Source organism: Molossus molossus, unplaced genomic scaffold, assembly GCF_014108415.1.
Source record: "Molossus molossus isolate mMolMol1 unplaced genomic scaffold, mMolMol1.p scaffold_m16_p_11, whole genome shotgun sequence".
Taxonomy (NCBI): domain Eukaryota; kingdom Metazoa; phylum Chordata; class Mammalia; order Chiroptera; family Molossidae; genus Molossus; species Molossus molossus.
The window spans coordinates 13945044-13957978 of NW_023425346.1; the positions used below are offsets into that span (position 1 = coordinate 13945044).

The 12935-nt window shown below is 36.9% G+C and overlaps 1 protein-coding gene across 7 annotated transcripts in view; it reads right to left on the reverse strand.

The window, feature by feature from the left end:
• Positions 1–12935, reverse strand: part of DPP10 (dipeptidyl peptidase like 10) — a 1561433-nt gene that overhangs the window by 114084 nt on the left and 1434414 nt on the right. For all 7 annotated transcript variants that reach the window (XM_036253736.1, XM_036253738.1, XM_036253733.1 and 4 more), the window contains one exon: positions 4243–4363. In XM_036253736.1, the coding sequence (XP_036109629.1) occupies positions 4243–4363 (121 nt within the window). The remainder of the gene's footprint in view (positions 1–4242; positions 4364–12935) is intronic.

The window sequence follows — 12935 nt, forward strand, 5'->3', positions numbered from 1 at the left end:
TGCTTAAACAATTGAAAGTATTGGTCATTTTTTTTTTGTTTTTATTTAATACATTCAATATTGTGAAAAATCTCAAAGTTGTAAACTTGGCAACTGTGAATTTTACAGTTTTTTAACAAAACATTCATCTGATACTTTAGTTAAGTTACCATGTTAAATACACTAATTTACATGAATAGCATTAGATGTGCTTTGTGTGAACTACATTTAAAATGACGTTTCATTTTGAGCATAACACATTTTTTTCTTCTGAACTTCACTAACTTTAAAACACATGATATGTTTTTTGTTTTACTTCCCTTAAAAATTGAATAATAGCAGAAATAAAGAAAAGAGACTTTAAAATTACACTTTCATAGACTTTTAAAGACTTGACATTAGAGACTATGATTTGGAATAAGAGCCAACCTTACAGATTGTCCTGGTCCTAAAAGATTAAGCCATGCCCTTAAAATTTGCCATCAAAATATTTTTTTTATCTTTTATGTGATTCCTTATCTATTCTTTTTTTCCCTATGACATCATAGAAGGCAAATTTCAATAAAAAAAATAAGTATAACTTTTATATACTACTTTTTGAGTCTCCCACACCTACTAATTCTTATGGTGATTTATTTCTGCAAAGTAATAAAACGAAAATCTCCACACTAGATTATCATCCACACTGTTGAAGATTGTATGTGTTCCCAGTAGAGACCAATGTGCTTTGCTGAGTATTTTTAAGGGCAAAGAGAAGCTCTGGATTCTTGGTGCTCCTGGCACACTGGACAAGCCAAGTGGTAGTGGGAGATTAACGTATACATGGGACTCCTGAAGGATATGTTGGGATGACAGGCAAAATGTTGAAGGAAAATCAATGTCATGGATATGATATGAGGTCCTAAAATGTATGCCTACATCCCTCTATTAAACCTTGATTTCCTTGGTAGGGTCCCTTCTCTTGGGACTAAAGCAGAATCGATTTCAGTCCATGAATAGTAGGGTTCAGAGTCTTTGTCTGAGGAAAGAGACCAGAGGTATCTAACAGCTTGTGTGTAGAATGCATGCCATTTTTCAGGGAACAATGAAAGGCAGAGCTGACTAGGACTGTGCACTGGCTTTGAAAACACATGCTCAAATACCAGCTCTGTCTCTCATGAGCTCTGAGGCCATGTCCAAGTCACCTGTCCTCCCTGAATTTTGGTTCCTTCAGCAAGTGATGAGATATATGAGCAGTGTGAGGATTAAATCACATAGCATATATGGAGTTTCCCAGTATACCTAGAACACAGGGCCCAAAGGATCGAGTTTCATTTGAATGGCAAAAACTGTAATTTTTCCATGCCCCTTTGGAATGTGTCAGATCTGCAATGTCATCACAAAAGTTTTTGTTACTTGTTTGTCCTGCCCTATCCCCCAGCACACTGTTCACTTGTAGCCCAAATACACAGATTTTTATTTCCTAAGGAAAAAAAAACAAAAAAAATCTCTTTGGCCAGTGTGGTTCAGTGGTTGAGCATCGACCCATGCACCAAAAGGTGGCCAGTTTGATTCCCAATCAGGACACATGCCCAGGTTGTGGGCCAAATCCCCAGTGGGGAGAATATAGGAGGCGGCCAATCGATGTTGTCTCTCATTGATGTTTTCATATCTATCTCCCTCTCACTTCCTCTCTCTCTAATATCAATGAAGGGGTGGAAAAAAGTATAAAAAAGGAAATTAAAGAAAAAAAAAAAGTAATACCATAAACTATATGAAACCTTTTTGAAAGGACAAAGGCCCAAGTCATCATGATGACTGACCAAGTCAGTACAGTTTACATTGAATATACCCTCAGTTGACTTAAAATTTCTTTAAGAATCACAATTTGTCATATGATGTATCATGGCAGCATACTATGAAGCAGCAGTGTCCCCTCCCTGAAGTCCACTACTCTTTATGAATGCCTGCTCGCTGTGTCTGTCACCACCATTTACTAGTGACCCAAACCAGAAGCAAGGAATCATTCTTGTCCTCCATCTGCCCCATCCACTTAACTGCAAAGATCTATCTACTTCCCTACATCATCAATTTGAGGACCTTCTCTCCTTCTTCCTGCTTTAACTACAGTCTTATTTCTCATTATCTCTTAATAGAACATAGAAAACACTATAGGCAAATGATCTATTGATATGAAAGATCTAATCTTGATACTCCCTTACTTAAAAAGCCCTATTAGTTAGTTTCCCCATTTTATATCAGAAAAATAATTTAAATCCCAGATTATTTTAGGGTCACTCTCCTTTGGTTCCTGATGTTTTGTTTTTCTCAAATTTTATACCTCAATAACAAACAGATTTTAGTTCCTTAGGGATTCACTATGCTATTTAACCCTGCTGTGCTTTTTGCAAGTTTTAACTATTGCTTGGATTTCCCCTCCTAGTTTCTTCTTATGTGTTGCACTTAATCTTTCAGGCTCAACTAAGAGGGTTTCTAAGAAAATATTTGCAAATACCTAGAGTGGGCTAAGTCTCTCTCCTTTGTTCCTTCATAGAATCCTGTATTTACTATGATTTGACTACTTACCACACTGCATTGATCTGATTTCTTCATCTGTCAGGGTCTCACACAGTCCAACAATATTTTGAAGATAAAGGGCACATCTTACCTATTTCCTTTAGGTAAGAGATGGTTAGCTCCGTCTACCTCGTTTACCAGAACTACCCAGGTTTTACACTTATTCTCCACCTGTTTCTTCAACTCATTGGGCCATTCCAGGCCCTTCAAATGATTTATCTTTTTGAAATAAGAAAGCCAGAGTTAGCTTCTGACACTCTCAATCAAAGAACCCTACTTATCTATTTTAATATTTCAATTTTTTAAATTTCATAGCATAATTATGGCTATTTCTACAGTAGCTATGACTACACCCTGGGATAAACTGTGGCCTCTCAAATCTTTTATTATTTGATGCAGACATATATACAAAAATATAGATATAAATATACACGCACACATACATATGTAAATATCAACCAAAATGGTTTGAATTTGGGTGGTGGGCACACAGTTCAATATACAGATCTTGTAGAAATGTACACTTGAAACCCATATGATTTTAGTAACCAATGTAACCCCAATAAATTTATTAAAAAATAAATATCAAGGGTTACAACTTTTCTATCTTGATGAAATAACTCCATCCAGCAAACATTGTGTCTTAATGTGAGGTCCTGAGAGAAGTGTTTTATTTTGTTTCTGTTGTATCTCAGACCCAGACAAGTACTTAGAACATAGCAGGTCTTTAATAACATATGTTGAATGAGAAAATAGATGAAGAAATAAATAAGCTAAATAATTTACTTTCTTTTTTTACAGAATTAAAAATATTGACTCTGAGGTAGAGAAATCGTTTTGCCAATGTTTCTCCAGAAAATGTATTTTCTGGGTGATATTTAGCTTTTTAATTTTTAATAAAATAGACTCACTTCATTTAAATCTTGACATATTTTTCCAAAAACAGAGTCATAAATCTAGGTATTAAAAATCAAGCTTTAAGTCTTTCTCCAGAAATAGGTGCCTATAACTCCACTGACAATTTGTATATAACCAAACTGGATAGAGATGTTCATCATTTGGCTCCTTTTAATATTCTCAGTTATTATAAAAATGTAATTATATAGTTATTTCAAATAACTCTTTAGGTAGGTTTTATTTTCCTCCTTTTTCAATGGCTTTTAAATTTTCTTTTTTTCATTTATTGATTTTAAAGGAAGAGGAAGTGAGAGGGAGAGAGAGATAGAAATATCAATGAGAAAGAACATCTATTGGCCGCCTCTTGCACATCGCCCACTGGGGATCAAGCCACAACTTGGGCATGTGTCCTGACCAGGAATCGAGCCAGTGACCTCTTGGTGCATGGGTTAATGCTCAACCACTGAACCACACCGGCCGGACTGCAATGGCTTTTAAAATATGATAGAATGCTCTTATGATCATTCACTTTCATTAGTTAAGCATTACCAAAAATAAAATCTATGTATCTATCTAGCCTGAACAAAATGTATATATTCCCAATGTGGAATTATATAAGTAGATATAAATCACAACCAGTCAAAATATGAGCACATGCAAAGACACGAAAGCATGAAGGCAATTTCAAGAGGAAATGAGGAGAAGAAATAGTGCTGTCAGTATTGTTCTGGTGTGAACAGATTTCTCTTAGAAATATTGTATTCAAATATGTCATTTGTGTTCTTTTGAAACTAAATCTATTCAACTCACCTTCATATAACCAGTCAGCAATCCCATTAAAAATAATTCCTTCTTTTCCAGAAGATGTCAGCCGCAATGAGCTGCTCTTTATATCAGGTTGATAGTAGATATTATTTTCAAAAATATAAATCTGGATCAGAAAACATGTAAAACAAACAACCCCCAAACCCAACATATTAGAAAAGCTTTTAAAATTTTTTCCTATTACAGAACAGTAGCTGAAGAGCTCAGTGTTTTATTCACCTGTTTTCAATTTGTCTTTATTTAATGTGCATATTTGTATTGCTTTTACTTAGTAGCTGTTTCTTTTTCTATCATATCAATATCGAATTATGATTTATAAATCACATTATTTAATATTAAAACTTTTAAATCTACATTTTCAACAGCAATTTTTCATTTACTTAATAATTTCTTTCTCTTACCTTAAAATTGGATTTGGTTTAAGATAATATTTTGCATACTTAAGAGATGGAAAACTATACTACATACCATTTTAGTAATAGCCAACTGATTGATAGTAAGGCTTCAATTTTGAGTCTTTACTTTTATTATAAAAGTGCATTTCCTGATAACAGAAATAATCTTTATGAAATCTCTCTGGTTCTATCTAGTTCAACACACAGATCCACTGATAAAAGGAACAGACGGTAAAATTCCTTTTAGTTGTTAACTGAACACATCTCACTATGCCCCAATCCCTTCAGTATGCTATTTCCCAAATAGCATAGCAGTAATAATAAGCTTATGCCTGTCGGTTCAAAAAAGAGTTTTAATTTGAACACATCACAGAGTCTTCCAAAATAATATCAACAAATACAACAGCCCCAATAATATCAACAACAAATAATATCAATAAAACATCAACAAAATAATATCAACAGGATAAAATAATTTATAACCCAATTTAAAATATTTTAATGATAAACATTTAAAATTGCTGGTCAATGTGATAATATAACGTTCACAGAACCATGTTTCATGCACATGTTGGAGGAAATAGAATATTATCTATTGCAAGCTAAATTGCTATTTTGATTGAACATTCACTAAGAATGTGAATGCTGGCGTCATGCTTATATGTTCCAGCTACAAGATCGTGACACAAGAGCAAATATAGCAAACATAAGAACTTCTGAAATAACTGTCTGATTAATTATGAGGTCCTAGATTCATAATCTTGGTGTACACAGTGATGATAGCAATGTTAATATCTAGAAAATTTCATTGATATTCTATTTTGATTCTGGTGATTTGGCAAGTATTTAACAGTTAGAGCATTTGATTAATCATTCTACCACTACCAGCCATTTATATTACAGGTAAGAATGCTAATAGAATAAAAAGAATTTGGCAGAAGAGAAGAAAGAAATATATAACAAGGTGCTTAACATGGTGAGCTTTATAATCAGGGAGCCTACATTTTAAATCTCAGTGACCTAGACAATTTTCTTAAGCTCTCTAAATCTTAGCCCTCTCCTTTAGTAAATGTGTATGTCTCACTCCTACCATAGAGATCTGTTGTAAAAAGAATGAGTGAGATGATGAATATACAGCATGCAGCACATGTGGCTATGACTAGAAGCAAGGCTGACCTTACAAAGGATAATTTGGCTTAAGTTTTTTGGAGGTTACAAACTGTAAATCTAAACAAAATCTCTATGGCTTCAGCCATTGTGTAAATGATCCCAAACTCCTGACCAGTGCTACATATTACGTGGGTGTGACAATTACTTATGTGGCAGTAGTGTAACAGTACCAGCACCAGTGACACTGCCAGGCAGAGGAGGAGGGGAGAGGTATTAACAAACAACATTTACTGCCTTTGCTTCATTTAGGAAGTTTTCAAGTGACAACAGAAAATAGGAAATAAGCTTATTATTGAAAGCATACAGATCACACTTAGGCAAAAGTTGAAGAACTATATTTCCAGTGTCTTAAAACTGGATGGAAGTTGACTTCCGGTCAAGATGGCAGTGTAAACACGGTATCACCTCCTCCCACAACCACGTCAAAATGACAACTAAACTACAGAACCATTATTCATAACTGTCTGAAATTCCCCGAGAAGTGAGGGGTCCCTGTTCCATACCAGCCCCCCAGATCAGGGTTCCAGTGCCAGGAAGAGAATCCCCATAACTTCTGGCTGAAAAACCAGTGGGAACTGAGGCTGAGGGAGGCTGAGGCTTCTGAAGCCCCAGGGAGCTCCTCTCAAATGGCCCACCCACAGACCTACTGGGATTCACTCCCTCCAGGCTCCAGTGTGAGGGAGGCAGCTTGAAAGGCACCAGAGGCATACAGGGAAGAAGTGAGTTATTTGGCTTTAGGGCAAGACCTGGAGGGGCAGCTTCCTCCTAGACAGACTTACTGTAGAAAGCCATCGTTCCTTCTGTGAGCCCTTCCCTTGGGCGGCAGACAGCCGCCATATCTGAGACTCCAGCAACCTGGCTCACACTGTTTGACCTGCCCTGGTGATTACCTGAGGCCCTGCCCCACCCAACTTTCAGGCCCACCCAAGCTGTTTCCAGTGGCTTTACCATAGAAATAGTCTGTTTCGGTTCCTGCTTATGATTTTCCTAAAAGCTCTCAAACAAGCAGCATCTGGCCACAGCAAGCCCAATACCTCTTGCTAAGTCACCCCAATCCAGCACTAGAAGCAGCTGACCTTGGGCACCTCCAAGTCCAGCATAAGAAACAGCAATCTGCAGATTGCTTTGTAGCTTATGCCTGCCCTGGGTAGAACACAGGCTGTAGCTGATCTTGGCCTGCACCTCCCAAGAGGCGCCAGAGACAGCATACCCAATGGACAGCTTTAGACCACATCAAAGCACCACCACCCAACCACTTCCACAAGCAACACAATAAGGGGTAGACTAAGTAGTTACCAGAGCCCTGCTAAAGTAAGTCTTGCTGTGTGTGGTGGGCCCAGCACAGCTGATCCTCCAAGGAGATCAGAGGTTGGTGGCCAGTGGGCACAGCCAGTCCTTGTGACTGATCAGCCTTAGTAAATCCTTCCCATTGATGTGCCAACAGCAACCAAGTCTCCATTCCTACAAACAGGTGTATAGTCCACATGGGGGATATACCTCAAGTGCCGAGCTGAGGTGGTCAGGGGGGCTATACCACTGGAACCTATAGGACACTTACTATAAGAAGCCATGCTACAGATTCCAAAATAGTGGCACAGTGAATGGAAGCTACACAGAACATCTCCCAAAACCAAACTGGAATTACAACTGAAATAAAGACAAATTGTCAGGAAAAAGCAACAGAAAAGCAGCTTTCGAGGACCATATAACCAGGGGCACTGAACCAATCCTGGTAGGAGTGTAGAGGCACGAGAGGGGGACTGGGAGTCCACAGACAGCAAGGGTCTTAGCTGTGAGCAGTACCCTTGGGGTTAAACTCCCAAGTGGCACCACAACACAGATATCTAGGACAGGGCACTAAAATAGCCACAGCCACTCACCTTGGCCTTCAGCAGAGGGAGGGCAGACTGGGCTGGAACTGTGTGGGAACACTCTGGATTTGGAGGGTCCCCAGAGCTTTTACTGAGTTGCGGCCACACAGGACAGTGGTTATCTCACTCCTTCCCAGGGCTCTGGGGAGGGGCAGAAGCCCCTCCCTAGGAAATTCAACCCCAACTGGTGGACCATTGAAATGCAAATTGAGGCCCATTAACAACCAGCATCTGACCCACCTCAGGAAATCCTCTTATACTGAACACCTGAGGGAGTTTTTCATTCAACTGAGAAACCAAGGATCTTCAAGTAACCATGACTAATAGCCTCCAGGGAAAAAACTACAGGATAACTGAACCATTCTTGGGCTTGCAACTCTACACAGGAAAGTAATACTTGATAGTGGTGTTTAATGTGGGTCCTCTCTTGATCATCCAAACCCACTAGGGGAACCACAAACAGCAGAACACCAACGCCCATGGAGATAATTTGGCAGGCTCCAAAACCCACTGAGATGGCCAAACTGGTGAAAAAAGAAACAAATCCCAAACGAAAGAACAAGAGACTCTCCCAATAATGAGATCAATAAAGTGCAGTTAAGCAAGTTAACGGAGCTAGAATACAGAGCCATGCTCTTGAGGACACTCAACAGCATGAGTAAGGACATCAACACCATGAGTAAAAACATAGAAAGATTGAAAATCAAACAGTTGGAAATGAAAAACCACAAAGAAGAAATGAAGAATGATATAGGAGAAATAAAGAACACATTGGAAGGACTAAACGGCAGAGTAGATGAAGCTGAGGACCGGATCAGTGAATTAGAAGACAGGGTAGAAAAAAAAAATCAATGAATCAGAAAACCAAAAGGAAAAAACAATAAAAACAGAAAGACAGCTTAAGAGAACTGTGGAATGACTGGACAGGTAATAATATTCACATCATAGGAGTCCTCAAGGAAGAAGAAACTAAGGAAGGGTTAGAGAATATATTTGAAGAAATATTGACATAAAACTTCCCTAACTTGGTGAAGGAAGAAGGCATTCAAGTTCAATAAGCACAGAGAGTCCCAAGTAAGAAGAACACAAACAGGCCCAAACCAAGACATATAGTAACTAAAATGCCAACATTTAAAGACAAAGAGAGAATCCCAAAGGCAGCAAGAGATAAGCAACAGTTTACCTACAAAGGAACCCCCATAAGGCTCTCAGCTGACTTCTTAACAGAAACACCACAGACCAGAAAGGAATGCCATGAGGTAATCAAGATCATGAAATACAAGGATCTGAATCCAAGACTACTCTTCCCAGCAAGGCTATCATTAAAAATAGAAGGTCAAATAAAGAGCTTCCCAGACAAAAAAAAAGTTTAAGGAAATATATTACCACCAAACCAGCACTGCAAGAAATGTTAAAAGGACTGCTGTAATTACTAGAAGAAATAGAAAGAAAAATATAACCACACTAAACAAAAAATGACAACAGATAAGTACATATCAATTATCACCTTTAATGTAAATGCATTGAATGCTCTGATAAAAAGACACAGAGTAGCTGATTGGATAAGAAAGCATGACTCACATACATGTTGTTTACAAGAGACCCACCTCACAACAAAAGATTCACATAGGTTGAAAGTGAAGAGATGGAAAAATTTTTCCAAGCAAACAAAAAGAAAAAAAAAAAAGCTGGGGTAGCAATACTCATATCTGATAAAATAGATTTCAAAATTAAGGTCATAACTAGAGACAAAGAAGGCCACTACATAATATTAAAGGAATCTATCTAACAGAAAGATACAACCTTGGTAAACATATATGCACAGATATAGTAGCACCAACATATCTTAAAAATCTTCTGGAGGACTTCAAAGGAAAAATTGAGAGCAATACAGTCATAGCAGGGGACTTCAACACCCCGCTGGCATCACTGGATAGATCCTCTAGACAAAAATTTAGCAAGGAAACAGAGAATTTAAATGAAGCATTAGACCAAATGGATTTAATAGATATCTACAGGGAATTACACCCCAAAACTAGAAAATTCACATTCTTCTCCAGTGCACTTGGCAAATTCTCAAAGATAGACCACATGTTAACACACAAACTAAGTCTCTACAAGTTCAAGAACATTGAAATCATATCAAGCATCTTCTCAGATCACAATGGCATGAAACTAGAAATCAATTATAACAAGAACATGCAAAGACATTGGAAATTATGGAGGCTCAATAGCATGTTATTGAGCAATAAATGGGTTACCGAGGACATCAAGGAAGGAATTACAAACTTCCTGGAATCCAATGAAATTGAACACACAACAACATAAAATCTATGGGATGCAGCGAAAGCAGTTCTGAGAGGAAAGTACATAGAACTACAGGCCTACCTCAAGAAAGAAGAAAAATTTCTAACAGACTCTCTAACCACATAATTTAACGGAACTAGTAACCAAACAAGAAGAAAACCCCAAAGCAAGTAGAAGGAAGGAAATTGTAAAGATCAGAGCAGAAATAAATAACATGAAGACCAAAAAAAAAAAAAAAAAAAGTTTAAAGGATAAATAAAACAAAGAGTTGGTTTTTAAAAAAGATAAACAAGATTGATGGACCCTTAGCTAGACTTACCAATAAACAAAAAGAACCCAAATACACAAAATCAGAAATGAAAGTAGAGTAGTAACAACTGACACCACAGAAATTCAAAGGATTGTTAAGAAATACTATGAACAATTAATTATATGGCAAAAATTTTGACTATGAAAGCAAAATGGACAAATTTCTAGAAACACACAGTCTCCCAAAACTGGACTGGGAAGAGATAGAAAACTTGAACAGATCAATAACAACTAAGGACAATGAAGATGTAATCGAGACTCTCCCAGCAAACAAAAGCCCAGGCCTGGATGACTTTATGGGGGAGTTTTACCAAACATATAAATAAGAATTAGCACCTATTCTCCTCAAACTATTTCAAGAAATTCAAGAAGAAAGACTTCCAAACTCATTTTATGAGGCATACTTCTAATTCCAAAACCAGAAAAAAACACTACAAAGAAAGAAAACTACAGGGCAATATCCCTGATGAACACAGATAACAAAATCCTTAACAAAATACTAGCAAATCTGATCCAGCAATACATCAAAAAAATTGTTCAACATGACCAAGTGGGATTCATCCCAGGGATGCAAGGCTGGTACAATATTACAAATCAATAAATGTGATACACCACATAAATAAAATGAAGAATAAAAACGACATGATCATATCAATAGATGCTGAAAAAAGCATTCAACAAAATCCAGCACCCATTTTTGATAAAAACGCTCAGCAATGTGGGAGTAGAGGGATCATATCTTGACATAATAAAGGCCATAGATGAAAGACCTACAGCCAACATCATACTCAGTGGGCAAAAACTAAAAGCTTTTCCTTTAAGAACAAAAACAGGACAGGGATGCCCACTTTCACCACTCTCATTTAACATAGTACTGGAAGTCTTAGCCACAGCAAACAGACAGGAAGAAAAAATAAAAGGGATTCAAATTGGAAAGGAGGAAGTGAAACTGTCATTATTTTCAGATGACATAATATTATACATAGAAAACCCTAAAGACTCCATCAAAAATCTACTAGACTTAATAAATGAAATTGGTAAAGTGGCAGGATACAAAATTAATGTCAAGAAATTGATGGCATTCTTATACACCAATGATGAAGTCACAGGAAGAGAAACTAAAAAACAATTCCATTTACCATCACAATCCAAAAAATTAAAATACCTAGGAATAAACTTAACCAAAGAAGTAAAGAACCTATTCGCAGAAAACTACAGGACATTGAAAAAAGAAATAGAGGAAGATATAAAAAAGTGGAAGTACATACCTTGTTCATGGATTGGAAGAATTAACATCATTAAAATGTTCATATTACCCAAAGCAATTTATAGATTCAATGCAATTTATATCAAAATACCAATGACATATTTTACAGAACTAGAACAAATACTACAAAAGTTTATATGGAACCACAAAAGACCCCAAATAGCCACAGCAATCTTGAAAAAAAAAAAAAAGGACAAAGTTGGTGGAATCACAATATCGGATATCGGGTTATACTACAAAGCTATGGTAATCAAAACAGCCAGGTACTGGCACAAGAACAGACAGATATATCAATAGAATAGAACAGAGAACCCAGAAATGGATTCAAGACATTATGCTCCATTAATATTTGACAAAGGAGGCAAGAGCATACAATGGAGTAAAGAGAGCCTCTTTAATAAATGGTGTTGGAAAAATTGGACAGATACATGCAAAAAAAATGAAACTAGACTATCAATTTACACCATACACAAGAATAAACTCAAAATGGATAAAAGACTTAAATGTGACTCATGAATCCATAACAATCCTAGAAGAAACTGTAGGCAACAAAATTTCAGACATCATGAACAGCAGAATTTTCACTGATACATCACCTTAGGCAACAGAAACAAAGAAAAAAATGAACACATGGGACTACATCAAACTCAAAAGCTTCTGCACAGCAAAAGATACAATCATCAAAATGGAAAGGCAACCCACTGTATGGAAGAGCATAACTGTCAATGATATATCAGATAAGGGGTTAATTTCCCAAATATATAGAGTACTCATACAACTCAACAAAAGGAAGACAAAGAACCCAATTAATAAATGGGCCGAGGAGCTAAATAAACACCTCTCCAAACAGGATATACAAATGGCCAACAGACATATGAAGAAATACTTAACATCACTAATTATCAGAGAGATGCAAATTAAAACAACAATGAGGTATCACCTCACACCTGTCAGAATGGCCGCCATCAATAAATCATCAAACAACAAGTGCTGGTGAGGGTGTGTAGAAAAGGAGACTCTAGTACACTGTTGGTGGGAATGCAGACTGGTGCAGCCACTATGGAGAACAATATGGTGTTACCTCAAAAAATTAAAAATTGAATTGCCATTTGATCCAGTGATCCCACTTCTAGGAATATGCCCTAAAAAGCCTGAAACAGCAATCAGAAAAAAATATATGTACCCCCATGTTCATAGCAGCACTCTTTACAATAGCTAAGATCTGAAAACATCCCAAGTGTCCATCAGTAGACGAATGGATAAAAAAGTTGTGTATATATACACTATGGAGTAATATGCAGCTGTGAGAAAGAAAGATCTCTTATCCTTTGAGATGACATGGAGGGACCTGATAAGTAT